At 37.9% G+C, this 23,757-nt stretch overlaps 1 protein-coding gene across 5 annotated transcripts in view; it reads left to right on the forward strand.

Moving 5' to 3' along the window:
• LOC109085940 (stonin-2-like) overlaps positions 1 to 23,757 on the forward strand; it is a 29,753-nt gene that overhangs the window by 323 nt on the left and 5,673 nt on the right. The window contains exons 2-5 of one of the 5 annotated variants that reach the window (XM_042742004.1): positions 5,951 to 6,110; positions 6,924 to 7,088; positions 12,727 to 12,909; positions 21,052 to 22,926. In XM_042742004.1, coding sequence (XP_042597938.1) covers positions 6,035 to 6,110; positions 6,924 to 7,088; positions 12,727 to 12,909; positions 21,052 to 22,926 — 2,299 coding nt within the window. In that variant the 5' untranslated portion in view covers positions 5,951 to 6,034. Of the gene's footprint in view, positions 1 to 5,950; positions 6,111 to 6,923; positions 7,089 to 12,726; positions 12,910 to 12,967; positions 13,323 to 18,568; positions 18,838 to 18,972; positions 19,159 to 21,051; positions 22,927 to 23,757 lie in introns of those variants that run through there. The other 4 variants (XM_042742005.1, XM_042742007.1, XM_042742006.1 and 1 more) reach the window with 4 other exon arrangements.

Here is a 23,757-nt window from a genome sequence, read left to right on the forward strand (position 1 = left end):
TAAGTTAACAAATGTCAGAATACACAGATCGAAGAAGTTTTTATGTGAAGTTGATGTGATAAAGAGACCTTTCTAGTTGTTTTTGCGCCATTGTTACGTGTTGTTACGAAGTCTGTTTTACTCATTTGATAACATCACAGCAGATTATTGTTGTGTGATCGGCATAAAAATTGAGTTGATAATGAAAGGGAACCATCATATCAGTATATACTGTTGTGATACGCAGTACTTTATTATTCTTAAATGCTTAGTGTTGGCAAAAAATAATTTTAATTAGGCCTATAAAAATAACTCTCAGTACTTTTTTGTTGTTCCACTCTCTGCAATCTGCTTTCACAATTTTCATAATGCATGGTTATCTGTTGTTGGATGCATGTATGCCCCCACTTCTACATAGTTCACCAGTGACTTTAAAGAATCTGCAGTTACTTATTTTAACACTGTAACCAGTTTTCAACAAACAATACACAAGTTGCTCAATATGGGACTTTCTTGAACTAATATGAGATGGTTTTACGACTTTTCCTCATTTTTGAGATAAAGTTTATTTTTTCATTAATTTAAAAGGAAATGCACCATTTGAAATAGGAAATGCATTAACAACAATTGTGCTTGTCAAGCTAATTCACGGCTCTTTACTGAAAGCGGTGACAGAATTTTTTTTGTAATTGCAATAACTAGTAACCATGATACTTTGGCAGAAACTGTGGTTACCATGGTAAATGTTTGTAAGAGGTGTTCAGTTCCTCGGGATGGTGAAACTGCTGTGAAAAGCATGTGGAGGTGGTGGCGATGGCAGTGTTTTTGATGTTTTGTATAGGTATGCGAATAACATGGAGCTTTTCTCTTGCTGAGTCATGGCTAGAACTGGGCTTGTACAGTTTGCTTTTGTCTATGTAAAAACGCACACCTTAAATATCCATGTCCTTGTTGGGATTTACCAGACTACAAAGCATCACTCTAACATGACGTTTCAGAAATGAATCAAGACATAATGTAATATTATCCTCTGTCCTACATTGCAAAACCTGCCCACAATTCCACCTACCTCTGTGAAAATACTCTTATTCACTGACTCATGGTAAAGGTTTGCGTATGGCAATGCTATATGTGTATTTTACCTGTCTACATTAACTCAATTATAGTCTCACTGTGTGTGAAAAGAAAGTTTGTAGTTGTCAGCATTCATCTTCATACATGGGCAGTGTTACATGGTGTCCTATCCGAGGAGAAATGTCCTTCATTAGCTGTCCCAGGTGGTGGACTGACCTCTTTACCTATACATGGATTTAGTTACTGATATTTGTTTTTACTCATTCTACTTGTTTTGGAGCTGATGGCCATGTCTTTGAAGACCCAGCACAGCAGGATTTTCTGCTGGAGTGTCTGGAGATTATGGTGTTATTCATGTGAGCTTCACTGCTCTGTAAACAGTTTTGCTGTGAACTTGGCATGAAGCAGAGAACTTTTGGGAAGCAGGGGGGTGTAGGCGCTTTTTTATTAAAATCAAACTACTTTTTGTTGTCTTTTGGGGCAGGGCTGAGTTTTAGTGAGACATCTCGGTAAGCCCACTCAATGAGGTGAGGCTTTAGGGAATGACGGGATCTCTCCTGCTAGGCGCAGTAGGGGACACACTGCAGGAGTTAAGGAGCTCCTTTTCTTTGCTGGTGGATGATCTGGCTCCTCACTGGCCCCTTAAACCTGTTGGTCTTAAACCAGGAATCGTTAATGCCATGGTTGGTGAGGCAGGAGATCATCCTCACCATATACATTTCAAAACAATAACAACATAATCTGGCTAGACAGATGCAAAACAAAACTAACACACACATCTTGATGACTTCAATTATAATCAAGCTGTCTGGAAGCAAACACCTGTTTTTGTCATGCTGTAAAACTACTCCAGCCACTTTATTTTTTTAAAAACTGTAAAATCATTGAGAAATATTATACTGTAGGTCTGATTGATTACTTCAGCATCATAGACCCAGTGTTATTTTAGTTTTATTGTTATACTTTTTTTAAATAAATATTTTGAATATTTTTATTATATTATTTTTTTGTTTTAATCTTAGCTTAGGTTTTAGTCATTTTGTTACGTGCTTTTGTAATTTGTATTAGTTTTTTATAATAAAACATACTTTGGATCATTGCTATTGGGCCAATAGGAGTCTGAACTGAGCCCTGTTGGCTCTTCATGATGTGATGCACCTGATGCTCTTGTGTTCTGCACTACTGTCATATTCCCGGGTGTGACCACCATGTATTTTTGAGGTCTAGCTGTGACTTGACTACCACATAGATAATAACTGTTTGTTCGTGTATTTGTTGTTGGTTTGGTAGGGGGCTATTTTTTCGTTTTTTTTCTGTTTGGTTTTTACTCCTAGCCATTTTTTTTTTTTTGGTAAAGTGTTAACTTGGACTGTGTGAGGCAAACTCACTGTGACTGTGAGCGCTGACAGCAGGAAATTATGCAGTGTCTGAAAGCACAGTCCGAATGATGATGCCATGCATGATCATGAGCTCTTGGATGGCTGTGCGAGAGAGAGATTTGACACAGTAAGAGAGTTCTGCAGACCAGTTCTGCCAAACGTCCCAATATTGTGCACATATCTTGTGGACGCCTGCATGCACCGCTGACATAACTGACAGACCGCCAGAGCCCAAGCCCGTTGGAGTCTGAGAAGTGGATGGGAGTTTTGTAAGATTTTGCAGCTGCAAACATCGGTGTTGTTTTAAAATTCTGGCTACACAGTCTAAAGGCTCCAGACAGAGTGCAACTAAAATGGCCAGAAAAAATATAATTGTAGTCAGATGGGGATACTTTATTTGCATGTGTGTGTTTGTAAGATTTGAATCAGTCCAACAGGATCACAAATCTCACAGACCCAAACTCTTCAGTGAGTAAATGGTTTGACTCTTTAAATGACTGCTGAGTAAGAGACTGCTTTTTTTAAAAACTTTTTTTTTTCTGTTCATATCTGACTCAATATTAACCAAGAACTAATAACAACTACTGTAATGTTTACATTAGGTAATTTCTGTCTGGTTGTTTAGTTAAAAATGTACAATTACAGGTTTGTAAATGGTACTCTAAAAAAAAAATGGGAAGAAAGTTACAGCATACTGTAAAAAAATAAAATGTATTATTTTTTTTATCATTCTTTTCAAAAATATTTATTTAATTAATAAATAATTATTTATCATTTAATTTATAATTAGAGATTTTTTTGTTTTTAATGTTTAATTGTTAAAAATGTTTTTTTTTTGTACAATTAAAAAAATTTTTGGTTATTATTATTATATATATTTTTTGGGTTATGATTATGTAATATATTTAACTTGCTCTAAATATATATATATATATTTTTTTCATTGGCTCAAGTTAAAAAATATAGATGTGAATCACTATCCTAAATTTTTTTAATTGGATGAATGAAATATTTTTTTCAGTATAGTTTTCAGGCCATCTTACAAATGATGGTAACAAATGGTAATATATATATTGGTAACAATATACAATTCAAATACTCAACGATATCACTTTTAAATAGTCAAATGACTGGCCAAGAGATGGCTGAAGATATAGTGCTGATAGCATCCAAACTATTGAGTTTTTCAGTAAACAGTGGGTGTTGTGCAATGTTGAATGAATCTTCTAGTTGGAGGGAGGTGCTTGCTTTGTTTGGTGTGAAATAGGGGGCTGAGGAAGGGTAGCATGCAGCTGGATTGTGAATGCAAAGGAGAGATTTACCAGAACAAAAACATGTAACGGAATTGGCCACAATATACCAGATTGTTCAGCACATCCAAGTGTGTTTCCTCTATGAAAGTGTGCTTCCTGCAGGGTCTGAATTTAGGAGAGAAAATAGGCCCTCTCTGATGTGGAAAAATCCTGATCACAATGGCCTCTGAGCTTTTGTCACTGTGCTTTTCCTCTTTTGTGACATTTGAAGGGCATTTGTGACTTTTTGGTGGTGCATTCGTCACCCGGTTCCTCGTGAACACTTAATAATACATTAGAGTGCTGTGATCCTTGACACTTGAAGCTTTGATTTTCTTCAAAACACACTGCTTTTATGTCTCCTTTTTGTATGATGTTTGATCGGAGTAGCCAGAGGGGCTGTAGTAGCTATTTGGGTTATAAATGGTTTTCAGTTGTCAGACATTTAACAGTAGTCCTTCCTGTGGCTTCACACTGCCTCCATCCTGTTTTTAAGGGTCCTGTCGAGGCATGTTGTTTTCTGTTTGGCAGTCAAAAACACTTACACAAGCCTTCTGTTTACTGCTGTCACTACTTGCTGTGGAGAAATTTATTTTGCCTAGACAATACATGTCGTCACTGAGTTTTCCATTCTCGTTCTCTTATTTTATTCCTGTAGCAATGGTTGTTCATTTGTGGTATCACAGCCTCAAATTTGCAGTCTTTTTGTATTCTCAACAAGCACAAGGAGAACATAACTCATCCTGTAAAGCCAGAGGAGAACTGACTGATTGAGTTAGTTCTCCTCTGGCTTCACGGGATGAGTTATGTTCTTCTGTTTGTTATGTCAACTGTGTGGTTAAACTTGAACTACTGATTCCTGAAACAGAATTTTTGCCATTCACACTGATTCACATCTGCACCAAATCAGCATATTAAAATGATTACTGAATGACCCTGCATTTATACATCATCTGGAGGTTGAGATGTTTAGATTTGAATTGATGTATGGTTTATTAGGATCAGACAATATTTGGCCGAGATACAACTATTCCAAAATCTGGAAAATGAGGGTGCAAAAAAATCAAAATACTGAGAAAATCGCATTTGAAGTTGTCCAAATGAATACTTAGCAATGCATATTACTAATCAAAAATTAAGTTTTGATATATTTATGGTAGGAAATGTACAAAATATTTTCATGGAACATGAGCTTTACTTAATATCCTAATGATATTTGGCATAAAAGAAAAATCTATAATTTTGACCCATACAATGTTTTTTTTGGTTATTGCCAAAAATATACCCCAGCGACTTAAGACTGGTTTTGCGGTCCAGGATCACATATGTCACTTAAGACTGCTGAAAATTCAGCTTTCCCATCACAGGAATATACTACATTTTAAAATATATTCAGGCAGTAAAAATTTTACTAATATTTAAAATATTAAAGGTTTTGATGAATTCATGATATTTCAAAAACATTTCGTTTTACGTCTTGTTTTTAAAGGGATACTCCATCCCAAAATGAAAATGTTTTCATTAATCACTTACCCCCATGTCGTTCCAAACCTGTAAAAGCTCTGTTTGTCCTCAGAACACAATTTAAGATATTTTGGATGAAAATATGAAAGTATGCCGTGTATGCACTTCTGTGTCATCCACGCCACAAGGATGCGCTGTTTTATTTCAAATCAAAGCTAAATACACGTAGAAACAGCGCATTCTTGTGGCGCGGATGACACAGAAGAGCACACACAGCATACAGTGATAATGAGAGACACAGAGGAGACCATTGACAAAGGAATTATTGAACAAAGTCGTTATTTTTGTTTTCTTCGCTTACAAAAAGTGTTCCCGTCGCTTCATATAACCCAGATTGCACGTCTGATGGCAGATGGAGTAATCTGACGACGACTTTCATACGACTTTTACGGACCTTGACATTGTTATTTAATTGGCAGTCTATGGGACAGTCTCAAGCCTCCAGGTTTTCATCCAAAATATCTTAAATTGTGTTCCGAGGACAAACTGAGCTTTTACGGGTTTAGAACGACATGGGGATAAGTGATTAATAGCAAAATTTTCATTTTGGGATGGAGTATCCCTTTAACATTTTTGTCAATTCTAACTGTTTGGTCAAAGGTTCCTTAATGTCCCTTTTAAATGAAAATTAATTGTGTGGTAAATACCTTTATCAAAATAAATCAAATCCTAATGAATAACTGATGGTTCTCTCTTCTTAAGCCTTTCTAGGTGGGCATGGAGTCCAAGATTTGGGGGGAGTGAGACAACGTTACAAGGTACAAGACACAGGACAGGACAACTCCCATGGCTGCTACAGCCAGTAGCAGAACTGAACCAAGACCAGGCTGGGTTGCTTTTTCAGATGAGAAGTCACAGGCAGGTCAGTACAAACATATTCTTTACTTTGAGTTACAAGATGTTTTATGAGTTTAATTCTCATGGCACAAACATACAGTAAGTATTAGAATGTGTACCTTGAATCCTCTGCTGATGAATGTCTGCAAAACAAATTTCTATCAAATTTCAAGGTTTCTATTTGACCAGTCAATGACAGATCATAGTCAGGGCAGAAGCCATACTAAATTTTATGCACGTGAAGGCTGTGAGGGGTAGACTATAGTGTGTACAGTATAAAAGTACTAGATTTGAAAACTCGCAACTTTTTGTCAACAGAAAGTTTCTTTGGAAAGATGTTTTGGCAGCTGCACAATTGGCATGATGTTAAACAACAGTATAAATCCACCAAACATACTGTACTTCTATCCCTCATAGTTTGTTTTAATTCTTGACAAAAATTAAATATGGCACTACCCTGACAAATGTCAGTTTTAGAAAGATTGGAAGCCATGCCCGATGTTGGATTGTTGAATGATGCTTTAGATGGCAAAGAAAAAGCTCTAGAAGTCTTGTGTCTAATTGAAAATTAGTTTCAGGACTTTATGTGCACCATTTGTATGGACTTATAAAGACATGGAACCTTTTTGCTGAGTCGATATCAGTTTGTTTTACTCTGTCTGAGTTTGTGTTCAGACCTTTCTGTGAGATTCCTGTGTCCTGAGGTCATTGCTCCATAGTGATTACTGTGGAAACGGTCCACATTTCTTGCACCCTGCTAGATTTAACATTTAACTGTGACCTTTTTACTGAGAAGAGGCTGTATTTCTCTAACGGTGTTTCTTCTTCTGGTCCAAAGATGAGGACCACCACCAGCCCTCTTTAGATCAGCCTGTGCAGGACTCTGCTACGTGGGCAGAAGTACCATGTGTGTCTGGTCAGAAAGCAGAGCAGCTGAATTCCTGGGTTCAGTTTGATGACAAACCATGGTCACCCTCTCCTCCTCCCCCATCACAGGTAAAAGGTATGAGAACAACTTAAATATGTTTTTTATTGCATGGAAGTTCGAATCTAACCATGAGATTCACATACTGTGCTCCCAAAGGCATGTTCAGGGTTCAGTACAGTACAGTACAATACAATCCATCATCCCTCAGTTCATTTAAAAAAAAGTGTGTTTAGGGTTAAACAGAGTAATGCAATGCACACAGTTTCAAAAGGGGTCATATCATAAGGAAACAAACTGGGGTTGTGAGATTTTGAAAAGGGGTAACCTATCACGATTTTTTTGATCAATTTTGCGATTCCGATTTTAATCACGATTTTGACACACACAGACATGCTTTACAGTCATAAATGCATTCAGTATAAATTTGAAATATATTTCCAAAAGAAAACCAATGAGAGCTTTATTAAAAAGTTGTAACATGCCTCTAGAACAGACATAAGTCAAAATAATCACTAAGTAAAGATGTCAAACAAAATGTCTAGACATATGGTAAAAAATAAATAAATATATAAAAATGTTCACACGTACTCCGTTTGCAGTGCGTATACAGTATGTGTATGCGGTGCAGAAGCAGCAGCGAGAGCGCATTAATGTAACGCGAAAGCACATTAAAATCTCTCCGCTCGCACGCAGATTTTCTTTGCTTTGTCACAAAACCAGACATGCATGCTCAGATACACGCTGCTCTCGTCCGGAGAGAGTGCGCGCAATTAAAACATGTCTCCTCTCACTCACTCACAACTCTCTATGGGCTCATGCGCTAGATATTCATTCTTTTCGCACCTTTCTATTTCTATCCTTTTCTGTTCACATCTTTTACCGCGTGCAGTGTGAATGCTCTGATCCATTAACATGGGCTCGGAAAAAATACGCATCACAGACAAAGTGTGTGAACCTGGAGTTAGGCATATGCTCAGTCTGTTCTGTTCTCGCACTTCACTTAGGTGCACTGCATTCTGATTGGATCGGATTGCATACTGCGGGAGGTCGGGACTGTGAAAAATTGTGCTATAAAGCGATTTAGAAATCGCGCACGCTCAAATCGTGATTTTATTATTATTTCGATTAATCGCACAGCCCTAAAACAAACAAAATCTTCTGAGAAAAGAGCTCAGTTTAAGTACTCTAAGGTTAACCCTCTGGGGTCTGAGGGTGTTTTGGGGCTAAAGTTTAAACACACACACACATACAGTGCTGCTTGAAAGTTTGTGAACCCATTAGAATTTTCTATATTTCTGCATAAATATGACCTAAAAACATCATCAGATTTTCGCACAAGTCCTGAAAGTAAACAAAGACAACCCAATCAAACAAATGAGATGAAAATATTTTTATTTATTATATTTATTTATTGAGAAAAATGATCCAGTGTTACATATCTGTGTGTTGCAAAAGCATGTGAATCTTTGCTTTCAGTATCTGGTGTAGCCCCCTTTTGCTGCAATAACTGCAGCATAACATTTCTTATAACTGCTGATCAGTCCTGCACAATGACTTGTAGGAATTTTAGCCTGTTCCTCAGTACAGAACCACTTCTACTCTATGATGATAGGGTTTCCTCCTATGAACTGCTAGCTTCAGCTGTCCTGGCCCAGATGCAGTAAAACAGGGCCAAACCATGATATTACCACCACCATGTTTCACAGATGGGATAAGGTAATTATGCTGGAATGCAGTGTGTTCTTTTCTCCAAACATATCGCTTCTCATTTAAACCAAAAAGTTATATTTTGCTCTCATCAGTCCACAAAACATTTCTCCAGTAGTCCTTTGCTTGTCCAAATGATCTTTAGGAAATATATTTTGATGCTGGACTCATGAACTTTATTAGCCAATTGAGAAAGGCCTTTAGTTGCTTAGAAGTTACCCTGGGGTATTTTGCGATCTCGTTGACCATTACAAGTCTTGCTTTTAGAGTGATCTTTGTTGGTGGACCACTTCTGGGAAGGGGAACAGTGGTCTTGAATTTCCTCCATTTGTATACGATCTGTCTGATGGTGGATTTGTGGAGTCCAAACACTTTAGAGATGGTTTTGTTGGGTTCTTATTGTCTACTTTCAGGACTTGTGCGAAAATCTGATTATTTTTTGGGTCATATATATGCAGAAATAGAATTTCTAAAAGGTTCACAAACGAACAAATTTTTGAGTTCATGGAAGAGTTCATGTAAGTGCATGTAAGACCTTCACATTTCTGCTTTTATCATAACAATAACAATAGTCAAAATAGTTGCATAATGATGCTCAAAAAAAAAAAAAAAAACTCAAAGTAATGGGTGACAGATGCTTCCTCAACAAATGAATAAACAGTCATGTGACTTATGATATTGACAAATCTCCTGGTGCATTATACCTTGCTTGAGGGCACAATGGCAACCTTCCTGTGCCAGCCTTGAGCTTCGAACAATTACACCACACTCATTTCAACAAGAATTTCCCAATGCCTCCAGTTTTCCAGAGAAACATTATTTTACTGATTTCTACAATGAGTTGTCTCAATTGGGTTTGGCTAAAAACAGACTGTGTCACTTCCTTTAGGCTTGATGCTTGGTCTAGTCTTGCCTGTCTCTGTGTTTATCTCTGTCTGTCTCCTTTATGCACACATTGAGTCACCCACCCCCACTCTTGTCGAAACCCAGCAGCTTTGCCAGCAACTCTTTCCCAGGAAATCTCCTGTGAGAGGCCAAGTGCAGCAACACGCAAATGGCCAAACCCTTCACACCCTAATTGAAGCCATAAGCAGAGTTTTCATCTTAGCTGTTGTTGCTCTTGCATGAAATCTGCCTTAGGATGAAGTCAAGGGTGCAGCCGGTCTATCATTCCTTCATAATATGATCACAGAGAGATCAAGCCTGGGTTTGTTAAAGTACTGCTTATTTAGTCCGATTACAGGGGCTGTCTAACAGATGATTTCAGGTTTGATGCCTTAATTTCCATGTGTGGTCTAGAGGAAGCTTTAGCAGCCAGAAAGCTGATGTCTGATGTAGGGTTTATCCAACCACAATGTCTTATGTCATTTATATTCAAAGGCATCCAGATACATATTACTTTGGATTGACTGAATTCTATTATTTTTTTTTATGGGAAGATAAAACAACAAAGATGCATGAGTAGTGAAAGCAATGCTTTTTAATACTAATGCAGCAGAAACTTCATGTTGACATTGTTATTTTTAATAAGTATATTGGGAACATAATGTTAATTTTTTTCAGTCGACTAAATAAAATACGTCAGAGCACATATGGATCCATCTGAAGTTATTTGTGGTGAAATCAGAGGTTTGGGAACCCTCAGGAAAAGGAGTATTAGGTGGAGTAATCCCACATGCACACTTGTTTTCTTTTCTCATAGACTGAGAATATTATTCAAATCTTTAAAACTATTCATTTGGATGACTGAGATTTCATCAGATCAGTGGCAAGACAGCTAAATGAAAATACAGATATTTGAGTAGTTTGAATCAGTTCAAATTCAGTTTATTAATTTGAGGGGAGTCTTTTAATCACTTGGCAAGTGATATTTTTTATCATGCATGTGCATTATTCCTTGAGTTAGCTGACTGTACTTTTATTTTTACAACCTGATGATGCAGTAGTGTCATGCTTAGACATCATCTTTTTTTGTTTTTCTGATACTTAGTCAGATGATCTAATTACATTCTAAATTCATTGCATCCAACCTCTTCTCTGATGTAATGACTTACATGATTAATCTAATGTACTCCTGCATCCATTTCAACCTGTAACCCCAAAATTTTTATATTTGTAACATTTTCAAGTTCTTTGTGTTGTACTTTTTTAAGTAGGTCATAAAGTTTTAAATAACTACTTTTGTGAACTTTTTTACTTGAGCTCCAGAAAAAAAACATGCCGCTGGATTTGTTGCTAGGGAGTGAACACATTCTGTGTTTGGGATGTTTTTGAATCCCAATTGTTTAATTAAGCTTCAGCCGTGCCTACATGTATTTAAAGAACTGAAAGTATGTCATCTGACTTTACATATATTTACTTCAACCTGAATCTAAAACATCAACTGTGTAGTACTACTGTATTCTCTCTTTCATTGTTTCAAAGCATTCTTCTACACAGTATTTCATAACACAAGTAACGTGTCCTCTGATAGTAATTACAGCAGTGCTAATTAAAATCATTGAGTAGATTGATTCGATTGTTTGACGAGGCTGATACACATCAGTATGCTGCGTTATCTCGCCTCACCCTTGATGTTTAATCCTTTTACTAAAGCACTTTTCCCCACTGTGAATATTTAATAGTCTCTCGTTCCTAATTCAGTGATAACACCTGTTCATTAGCGACACACATTTGCGGTATTCACACACACATAACAGAGTTGTGCACCATTCAGAATGCCTTCAGATTCCAACTCAATTCCTGAATTACAGTAAGTATTTAAATTTAGTTGTTTAATTTCAGGAAATTAAAATGGAATGAAATGCAAATAAATGAATGGAAATAATTATCAACACTACCATTCAAAAGTTTGGGGGCATTAAGATTTTATTATTTTTATTAATAATCAAAAGTTACAATAAAGACTTGAATAGTTACAAAAGATTTCTATTTTTTAATAATGCTGTTCTTTGTCATGGTTTCCTCAAAAATATTAAGCAGCTCACACCGAGAGTGTGTACTAGGACACGACGTAAGCCAGTCGACAGCGATGCCATTTGTGCGTGGCTTTCAACAACGTTAACAAATGAAGAACAACATTAACAACAGGACGCTGTGATCCAAGCTGTGTTTTTGTTGTGTCTCGCGGGTTTCACAATAATGGAAATGGAAGGCTGACTTATACGTAAAGCGATTGAAAGAACGGAAAGGAGGATAAAGAATCTCCAACGACAACTGGCAGTGCTACATTTGCTACAAGTGCCTGCACTTCAGCATCCGTATATTTATCGCTGTTTGTCATACTTTCGAAAATAAGTTGACAGTGTTTACAGTATGTTGCACAGCGTTTTAAATAATGGCGGGTGAGCTGAAAACGTGCTTGGCCAATCAATGTCTACTTACGTATGACACGGGTAGTACCAGTTGTGCTGGTTAGACCCTGCTCCGGAGTAGGAGCTAATTTGGTTCTCGAAAAAGGCAGTCCGGTACTAAAATCGCACCCAGTTCCCGCAGTGCGAAAACGCCCAAAAGAGGGTTCCACAATTAGTTCTGGTACTATGAAAAGGTTCCTGTGGTGCGAGAGGCCCTATTGTGACACTAAAGACTGGAGTAATGGCTGATGTAAATTCAGCTTTTCATCATAGGAATAAATTACAATTTAAAAGCTCTTAAAATATAGAACAGCGACTTTAAAGTGTAATAATAATTCAGTATTGTTCAGTATTACAATTTAATCAATGCAGCCTTGGTGAGAAACATGAAAAATCTGACCAACCACAAATTGTTTAAAGTTAATGTATGTAATTATCTTTGTACAAAAAAAAAAAAAAAAAAAAAAAATTATGGTGGTATACATATGGATTATGTGTGACGTGTAAATATATATATACCTGCATGAGGGAAATGCATTAACACACATTTCTGGGTGAACTATTCCTTTTCAGATCCAGAATTTGAAGATGGCAGTTGTTTTATGCCTATATATCCTAAATCTATATCTCTAAAGACATTTGTTTTATTGCAGGTCTCAGGCACAGCATTTGCTCTTCGGCAAGTTTCTGGAGTGCTGTTCCCCCATCAGAGAGCAGCTGGACCACCCAATCAGAGGAGCAGAGCTCCGTGAGCATGGGGGCGTCTTCCTGTGACCTGCCCTCACTTAACACTGAAGAACCACCCAGTCACTCACCCTCCTGTCCCCACTCTCCTAGTAAGTACCACACACACAAAGTCCTACCTACTAAGTTAATAAATGGGTAACTCTCATCAGTCGAACATCTGTAAGTGGTGGTTTTATATCCACCCAGTGCCTCAAACGGTAATTAAAGTCTATCCCCTCGTGAGAAGACAGAAGGAAGTGAGAATCGCACAGGAAATGCTTCACATGCTGAATTATCCATCAATAAATCCCTTCCGTTGCTCAGCACAGCCTTCGGGGTCGCATCCAGGAATGTAGGCGGAATGAAAAGACGGCATATTTTTGTGGAGTAAATGATGGAGGAATCTGGACAAATAAATTCACACAGTCTTTGACAGCTGCTCCTCAGACGCTCCTCTCGTTTGAGTGATGGTGGCTCTGAAGGAACGCTGTGCTGATTTAAGGCAGGACGCTCTCTCTCGCAGGTAATTTGTGGCAGAGCGGTTAGCGCTCCTGCACGATCCATCTCGGGCCTCTCGCCTCGGCCCTCCAGCAATAGCTCACTCAGACCAGGGTTTCTATGGAAACAGGAGAGGGTGAGGTGCTTAAGACGGTTTTATTTATTAAAATGCAGCATGCTTCATTTCTCAGGCTGTGGGAAGATGGAGTCAGTGCAACAGAATTTTCACTTGAGGCAGGAGTGTATAGAAGTGCATATTGAGTGTTAGTTAAAGCAAATGTTACAGTAAATAGTCAAGTGTGTAATTATGCCAAGCTACGCTGGAGTTTGGTCATGTTTGAGCCTGTAAGAAAAGCAATACAGGAATACAAAAAAATATTCGTAACTTTTTTTCTTAAATTAGGAAAAGAACATATAAAAGCAGCAAAAATATTAAACAGCACAGCTGTTTTCAGCATTGATAATAATTATAAAAAATGAGCAGCAGATCAGCATATTAGAATGATTTCTGAAGGATCATGTAACACTGAAGGCTGGAGTAAAATTAAATTATTAAAATATATTATAATATAGAATAGTTATTAAATTGTAATAATACTTTACAATATTACTATTTTTGCTGTTTTTGATCGAATCAGTACAGCCTTAGTGAGCACACACTTGGATAGCAGCATAAGAGAATTAATAATTAATCATTTTTAAAAAGTATGTTTTTACATTTTTGCTATGATGCTAGAGTGTTATAGTTGGTCATTGCTGTGTGGTTGCATGGATGTTGGTTTTGGTTACTTACTCAAAAGATACTATTCTCAGGTCCATTTTCGTCCATTGTATTGGCCTCTAGGTGAAAAAAAAAAGTTAGATGATATTGAAAAGTAATAGCACCCTTGTCTTCATCAAACCTGGAGATTTGAGATTATCATTCATGCCTGTAGTACAAAAGGTCTAGTTACATGTGCGTGTTTAATATTGAGGAGTGTGTAAGAGCAATAACAATCATTACCAATAAGTTTCTGTTTTTGTATTTTCTCTATGGTCTGTCTGTGCGAGATACCATTAGACGTCATATTGTTTGAAAATCTGCTTACCCTACCCATTTTCGCCCTACACTGGCCTTTGCTCCTGCTCTCACTGTGTTGAAGTGTCCGCTGCTAAAACCTGGCAGCAGGGTGCCGATCTGTTTGTTTTCCTTTCAGCATGTGACCCTTGGGTGTTGTTCCATGATTGTTTATTTACAGTTGAACTGAGTGTAAATTTGTGTGTAATTGCTGATTATTTGTGTACATAGTTCTTCTCTGCTGTAATTTTTCTGAGTTGCATTCACTATTTGTACACATTGCACATGGCTTGTGTCTAACCGCACACATTGACTTGCGTCAGCTTTAAGCACTGTTTGTCAGATCTTGTCTTTTATGTGATTTACAACTTATGTTCATGTAAGAAACAGTATAGTTATGAATGTGTCATTGTAAGCTGAGGCTATTGGTTAAGAATGAATTTCAATGACTATTGGTTACGAATGAATGAGTGTTTATGCAGCTGTATGGTGCAAGCCAGGTCTTTACGAAAGCTTTGTGTCAGGCTAATTTACAGGCACAGATGGCTAATGATGTTCTTTATAAGGTCGTGCAGTGCATTTGATATACAATGCACATTTTGATTTGCTTCTCATTCCATTTCCGGTGATGTGTAAGAATGCTGTTGTCCATAGAGATGCAATGGGTGTGTGTGCGGACGAGAGAGGAAGAGAAAGCGTATGTGAATGTGGTTTTGTCATATCAAAATGCGCCTACACAGAAGGGCATTGTCATCAGTTAGCAAATCTCTACAGAGAGCAGCAGAAGTTACTGTAATCTCAGATCAGCAGAGGTTATAGAGTAGAGCAACAGCTTGTTTAAGAGCACATCCTGCTGGGAATATCACACGCTTCCTCACTGTCTGTGACCTTTGACCCCTGCAAATGTCCCCGTGAAAACACCCGCCTCCTGTGACTCACACCTGCAGCTATCACTCCGCTTCACATTATGGGAAAGCTCTGCCTGTCAGAGATGACACTTCCACTGTGTGTCTTCTCACCAACATGGTTTGGTGAGTTTTAAACAGGACACATCATGGAAAGCAGCATTTTTCTTTTGCATTTAAAATAAATAGTTTGTGTTTACATATAGATGTCTTAAAGCCAACATGTTATAAAAAAAGAACCATATGTTTTTTTTAAGGGCTGTTAAGCAATTTTTAATCTAATTAATTATATTATGTGGCGATTAATTAATCTAATTAATTGCAAACTAATCGCACATCAGATTTGGCAGAGAAATTACTCCCAAAAGATCATTTAAAATCATTGTTTTTTTAAAGCATCAAACAGACATTACAAAAAGTAACTTCAGCAAGAAATATTTTGTTTGATAAAATTTATTACATAAACTCTTTTGGACCATGAGGGTGAATAAATGACACAATTGTCATTTTTTTTGGGTGGATGAACTATACCTTTAATAATTTATGTTATTAATTTTAGTATTATTACTATGGAAATATTAAATTATTTCTTTAAAGGGCTCATATGATGTTGCTAAAAAGAACATTATTTTGTGTAATTAAATGTTTATGCGGTTTAAGGTAAAAAAAACAAAACAAATTATTTTCCACATAATGTACATTATTGTTTCTCCTCTATGCCCCGCCTTTCTGAAATTTATAATTTTTTACAAAGCTCATCAGTCTGAAAAGTGTGGTGTGCTCTGATTGGCCAGCTATCCAGTGCGTTGTGATTGGCCAAATGCCTCAAGCGTGTGATGGAAATGTTACGCCCCTTAACATACTGTGATGTGTGTCCCAGTCAGAACATAGGCGTGACAAGGCAATAACAGTAAAACCCATTACAAACAAGGCATTTGTTGCATCCAGTGGGGACATAATTATGGATTATAATGACTTGTTTTTACTGTGTTTTTATGCATTGCGTTGCATCACGCAACGTAAACATAAAACCATGTCTGCATTTTTAATCTGAGAAACGACAAACAACAAGCTGTACTCTACCCCAGCGGTTCTCAATTCCAGTCCTCACGCCCCCCAGCTCTGCATATCTCTCTTTGTTAACACAATTAATTCAGATGATCAGCTCATTAGAGGTGTGCTCTGTGCATGAACTTTGTTACCATTGTCATGGTCCCTACACAGTGTTCATTGCTCCCTACTCCCTGAGCAGGGGAAATCTGTTAAAATTACCTCTCTTCGGAACATTTATTCATGGATTTGCTCTGCGCAATGTCTTTTCACACGGACAAGTGTGACATCATATACCTCTGTAAATAAATACAATTTAAATTCACGTCTCGCACACTTCAATGCACTTTGAATGGAACATATACGTTCGCTTCGAACTGGAATCATGGCGGAATATCCTGTGCACTTCGCAGGGCACTTATGTTCGAATAGAACAAACGTCTCAAGCCATAAGAGAAACATACAAAATGTGCAGAGCAGGAGGTGCGAGGACTGGAATTGAGAACCATTACTCTACACTGCTCAAAACTTGCGTTTGAATCGTCAGTGGCAAATCCATTACATATGTAAATGTACTTACAGACTGTGAGTCAGAAGCGCAGGCATTGTAGTCTTCTCTCCCAGGACCAGGAAACAGTCCTCCATAAAATGTGCTGCACACATATGAATATTTGGGTTAAACTGCTCTGGAACAGTGTTGTAAATACAACTTAACCACTGATTTCTAGTTTTGTCCTCTTTTGGAAGGCCAAAGTATTTTCGCTTTCACAATGAAACAGTGTCTCCACGACATGGCACCGGTGGCAACAGCGAGAATCAAAGGTTAAGGCCTCTTTCTTTGCTTGAACATTGGGCGGTGTTATGCAAATCTTCCCACATCGTGACATAGACATGTGGGGGCATTTAAACGAGGCATTTTAGGAGTGTGTGGACGAGTCTTAACTTTTATAAAGAATATCTCTTTGGGTTTGAAACTTTAGTCTTTGTAACTTTACAGATCTTCTTTATGCACCAAGAGCTTGTAACACTCCGAAGAAAAAGGAAAACTTATGACCCCTTTAATGAAATGATACTCTAAATAATTAACTAAAACTGCCAGTAGGTGGTGGTAAATGTCTTAACGATTAAGTTATTAAATCATTTATTCATTCATTTGATTTGTTCAAATAGCTGATTCTTTCAGGAGCGAAGTAAATAATTCTTTATGGATGGTCCATTTAATTATTAAGCTTGTTCGACTAGAAGCGTATCATCACCAACAGACCGATCGATGTGTGACATCAAAGTTCCGCAAGAGAGACGACTCTGCATGCTTTTGAATTGCTCTAGCGATACTTTGATGTCATACACTGATCGGTCAGTGCAGCGCCGCTTCAAACCCAATGCGTCTATGGCCAGTGGTTCATCTCGCCAAATGGTTAACCCAATTCGTGTTACAAATATATTATGTAAATATAAGACAAATCTCAAATGGGCATTTTTGCCCCATATCTTGAATTTTTGGGACGTTCTAACTATATTCTCTAGGCTCCATCATGCAATGAGTTGTTGCCCTGCCTCATATTTGTCATCAATCAACTGTATGAAATGTCAGATGAGATGACCCACATAGTTCTGATGCGGGGCAAGTGCATTTAATGCGTTAATACTTTTAACGTGTTACTTTTCACTGTAATTAATTAATCTAATTAACATGTTAAATTACCAGCCTTTTTCTTAATTAAGGATACATTCAGATTTTTGTTAATGAAAAATCGTAAAAGAGATAATTCTTATGCATCATTTGGTGACTTTAAGGTTTAGAGTAATGGTGAAATATGATCATTTAACAGTAATATTATAAAATGAATGGGTGCTCAGTAAGGCTAACTCTGAAATTATCCCCAGTTAATGCTCTGGTTTAGAAGGACTGACCTGAAACCAGCAAAATAAAGGTCAGTAGCTTAGTGCTGTAGGAAAGGATTGAGAGATCTCAAAGCAGATCAAGACTTCAGTCCAAACACAACCTGTCAACCATTTGTCTCAGCTCCTAAGTTTGCAGTCAGATGGCAGTTGACTTGCACATTTTGTAGCTGTAAAAAATAGTTGTTTGTTGCACACCATCATGTTTAATGATGAGTCAGTTTCTGTATCACATTTCCACATCTTCTCTTTTATATGGTAAATAATTGGGATAATCAAAGGGCAGAATCACTTCTCCACATGGTTACAGACAAACATGAAAGAGCACACAAAATGTTTCTGAACTTGTTTTCAACCAATCGTATTTTAAAGAATGCCTTTCTCTGTGAGTGTTGAGATGTGGTTTCTGTAAAGACAGCTACCTGTCAAAAAATTTAGACTCCTCCTGTGAAGGAGGCAGGCTGGCAGGCAGACCAACAGGCATCTACATGTCTGTGCGGGCACTTCACGGACAGAGGAGGTCATGTGACCTGCTATTTATTGCATGGTGCTGTAGTGAAGACTCACAATTGGTGTCCCATCTGTTTCCTCTCTTGAGCACCTGGACTCTTGAATCTGCTGTACTGGTGAGTCTTTTTCTTCGCAGTGTTGCTTTGTGACAGACTTTGCACAGAGTTTTGATTTATAAATGCTTGTGGTTGTTGCAGAGTTTTAGTTTAGCCATTATTCCTTCCTCTTTTAAGAAATATATAACGTGATCTTTTAATGCTGATTATGCATATATTTGTCTTTCACTTCTGTATTTTAAAACTGGGGAGTCCGTTTTTAAAAAGAAGCGGGGTGAAAGCATTTATTGGACTTTCACTTGGCATTGCTTATATAGCCTCAGGATCAGCGCTCTATCCATGCTGAGTTTTACTTGGAGTTGGAAGTTTGACGAAATACCAGTAAGTTGATGCTTAGCAACAAGATTTTGCTTTCATGATTTACTCAATAGAACAGACTCTCTAGACTGTAAAAAATAGTTTTCTTAATATTTTTTGTCCAGTAAATATAAGATAAATTTACTTAAGACACAAAGTTGTGTAAGATGTTTTTGTTCTAAGCATAAACCTCACTAAACTGTTACTGAATTATGCTTGTAAAAAAAAAAAAAAAAAAAATGGCAGTATGTTAAAAAAAGAAGCTTATTTTAAAATATATTCTAAGAAAACAATGTATGCAGTATAAGTAAATCATTCTTGCGTTAAGGATGTTTAGTTATTTTATTCAAAAACAATTAAATACTGACCAATAACTGTTTGCAGTGTATGCTAGTGTTCTGCGATTAAACTGCGTCTTTGTTGGAATAAAAAAATAGAGTTAAGTAAAAAAAAAATATATAGAAATGTTAATTTACCTTGAACTTAACTGAACCTTGAACATTTGTATTTGCATCTCACCCTCTGGCTGATTTGATGTATCACTTGTAAGAACATGAGCAAACTTGCTTTGGAGGTGCGCAGACGCTCTTCATAAGTATTCATGTTTGGGACAATGCATTTTTTTCTGAGCTGGGATAATCTTTTAAACTTCTCCCTCCAGGGCTGATAAGATATGAACCTTGAAATCTGAGTCTTTTTATGTTTGTGGCTTCTGTGTGTGCACATGTCTTGTATTGTAGTCTTTTATTATTTTCTGTTAAAGTAATGGTTTCTGTTGATTTGTAGTGTGATGAACCCTTTTGAACTAATATGAGAAGATTAACAAAGCCATAAGCCATAGTGCCAACACTCTCTCACATTTAATAAGCAATGTTTTAAGAGACTGGAAAGAGGTAGGCCTGAACAAGTCAAGTATAAATAAGGCCCAAAGCTTTATTAGTTGTTTATTGGGTTTTAGTTTTAAAAATTGTTGTTTGTGAGTTAGTGCATCAGAGTCTGAGTGTGCATATGTATGCTCTTGTTGCATAGTGCAGTCATGCCAGGTTTCAGCATGTGAGACAGACCATTCAGTGCTTTGTTGCACTGGCAGAGAAAGTAGGTCTGAGGTGGGGAATGCTGGTGCCTAGCAACAGGTAAAGACTGTCTCTCTAATTTGGCATGGGAGAACTAGAACAGACAAGAGTTTGAGCTTGGTTCAAGAGAGCAGAAGGATTCATTAATTAATTTTTTTTTCTTTTCTTTTGCTATCACTCTTACTTATGCTTTTTTGCAGGTTTATTCAGAATGATTGAACGTCCTGAATGTTTCAAATGAAAAGTTGTTTACGTGTCATTTTAAAAACTGTTTTACTGTTTTAGTGGGACATCGATTTTTTTGAAGTGCATGTAAACATACTTACTGAGTCAATGTCTAATGGTAAAAAAAAGTAGGGGTATCGCACAAATTAATTCAAGCTCTTGCGATTTGGTGTGTGACTAAAAAGAAATTGATTATTCAACTATCCCATTGTACCTGAAAATAGATCCATTTTGTCTTAGTGGAAAAAAAACAACTCTCAGACTGAAAACTTTATTCTGTAGTCAGTCACACCTCTTCTTATAAAATATTAATATATCTATATTGAAATGAATGTATAGCATGTTTAAATAGAGAGAAAGTATGCGAATGCATGCTTATGAATTGTGGTTGATTGGAATCTGCCTCTTTCCTGTAAGTTGAAAATCAAAATAATCCAAACATTGTGACTCTCATTAGGTTTCAGAAATGGGCTCAAAGGACACTGAAAAGTCCATGGAGGTCATCCGTTTTCTTGTTTATAAGATTATGTCTGCCTCTCATATATGACATGCTTTTTTCCTGCTCAAATTTCATCTATAAGTGTTGAAACAGCTCTGTATTCTTTTTTTTTATTGATAGATTCTTCTGTGTGCCAAGAGGATGAAGGAATGAACATGGATTCTTTCAACTGGACAGCAAACAACCAACACACTAATGGCCAATCTTATGTCACCTCCAACCGCTTTGCCAGCTGGGTTACCTTTGATGATGATGAGGACTCAGTTTTCCAACCTCCAGGGAAACAGTCTAATATAAAACTGGATAACCTCAACAATTCTCCTCTGCAGGATGCCAATAGCAACCTGATTTCCTCTTCCTTTTGTGGCCAGATGACAGAGAGACACATTCTGGACCTGACCCCTGATGGCACCAATTCCATCTTTGAGTTTAATAACACACTAACGAACAACAGCGTCCCTTACAGCAAGAAGAACCCTTTCCTGGATGATGAGCTCTCGAACCTACAACCTTCTCCTATTAACCCTTTCAGTGCCTATTTTGACAAAACAGACCTGAAAACGTCCCAAGGCATTGACTTGTGTCAGGAGGTACCAGATGTGTTCCCCTTCACCTCTCCATTCTTTGAGTATCAAGATGCTGATATCAAAAGGGAATCTATTATGCTTTTCTCATCTAAGAAAGACTCTGTAGTTGGAAAAGATAGTATCCCATCAGGCCTTCCTGTAGATGGTCTGGATCAGCTCAGGAATATTCACATTTCTGACCCTGACCATGACGGTAGTCCTCCTCTACCAGATGGTTCAGTGGAGGAAGTTGACTCTGATGATTCTACCTACGAACCAGACCATATGGCGCCTAAGGATGGCTGGCCCATGCTCCTGCGCATCCCTGAGAAGAAGAACATCATGTCCTCACGTCACTGGGGACCAATATTTGTCAGGTTGACGAACAGCGGCCAGCTGCATCTTTTCTATGAGAAAGGGCTGGAAAAGCCCTTCAAAAAGTTCCAGCTAAACTCCCAGCATGAGATATCTGAACCCAAGCTCCAGAACTATGATGAGAATGGCCGTGTTCATACCATCAGTGTAGACCATGTGGTTTACAAAGAGAAGAGGAAGATCCAGCCCAAGGCCACAGTGGTTCATATACCTGTGAGAGATCAAGCGGTGAAGCTTGGGACAACAAACTATGAAGATTTCTTGAGCTTTCAACATGCTCTGCATGAGAGCCTTGTGGGCCTCTCGGTGGATCAAGAAGGTCTTAACTGGCCAACGACTTACACTGAGGAGGAGATCTACGTGGAGGTGAGGGATAACTTCTATGGGATTGTCTCCAAAGGGGACAGCCGTATCTTGGAGCAGCTAGTTTTGACCCGAGTGAACATGCTAGCCTTCTTGAACGGATCTCCACCTTGCAGTATCGGCCTCAATGATGTCCAGGTCAAAGGTAAAGAGGTGGTTTCTCGGCATGACATAATTTCCAACACAACATCACGTTGGATTCAACTGCGGGATTGTCGACTGCATGAGTGTGCTGACCAGTTAGAGTTTGCAGAGTCCCGAGCCATTACGTTTAGCCCACCGGTTGGTCGCCGCTTTGAACTTTTGCGTTTCCGAACGGCGTTTGCTGAAAAAACCCTTCCCTTCACTCTGAGAACAGTCGCTTGTGTCAAGGGTGCAGAAGTGGAGGTGCAGTCCTGGCTTGTGATGTCAACGGGGTTTACATCCAATCGGGATCCTTTAACATTAATACCATGTGAGAATGTTGCTATCCGTTACCCCATACCGGAAATTTGGGCAAAGAACTTTAAGCGGGAGAGTGTGACAGGAGAGAAGTCCCTGAAGGCTCGCTTCAATAAAGGAGCCAGTTTTGGTTCGACCAGCACGTCAGGGTCCGAACCGGCCATGAGGGTCACGCTAGGCACGGCGAAGTACGAACAGGCATTCAGGTCTGTGGTGTGGAGGATCAGTCGCCTGCCAGACAAGAACTCAGGTGGGAACTTTGAGGTGGCTATAATGTCAAATTGTGTAACAACAGGAATTAACTTAAAAGGGTAGTTCACCTAAAATGAAAATTCTGTCATTAATTACTCACCCTCATGTCATTCCAAACACAAATGAAAATATTTTTTATGCATTCCGAGAGCTCTCTGACCCTCCCATAGACAGCAAGTATCCTTACACGATCAAGGCTCAGAAACGTAGTAAGGAGATTGAAATAATCCATGTGACATCAGTGATTCAATCGCAGTTTTACAAAGCTACAAGAATACTTTTTGTGCACAAAGAAGCAAAAAAAATAAATTATTCAGCAATTTGTCTCCTCCGTGTCACCCTGGCACCATTTTGGAGAGTATCACATAGATAAACAATGTATGCTGCTCTGTGTCAGCTGCATCGTATGCGGATATGCGGTTTACGTTGTTTCGATTTGATCTGAACTTAAACAACGTATCTACATACGTACATTGCATATGTTGTTTATGTGTAAATGGTGTTAAAAGGGTGATGCGGAGGAGACAAATTGTTGAAAAAAGTCATTATTTTGGTTTTCTTTGCGCACAAAAAGTATTCTTGTAGCTTCATAAAATTATGGTTAAATCACTGATGTCACATGGATTATTTTAACGATGTAATGATGCCTTGATCATGTGAGGATACTTGCTGTCTATGGGAGTGTCATAGAACTCTTGGAATGCATCAAAAATATCTTAATTTGTGTTCAGAAAACGAACAAAGATCTTAGGGGTTTGGAACTATATGAGGGTGAGTAATTAGTGACACTTTTCATTTTTGGGTGAACTATCCCTTTAAGAGTTTTGAA

This window comes from Cyprinus carpio, chromosome B17, assembly GCF_018340385.1.
Source record: "Cyprinus carpio isolate SPL01 chromosome B17, ASM1834038v1, whole genome shotgun sequence".
Taxonomy (NCBI): Eukaryota; Metazoa; Chordata; class Actinopteri; order Cypriniformes; family Cyprinidae; genus Cyprinus; species Cyprinus carpio.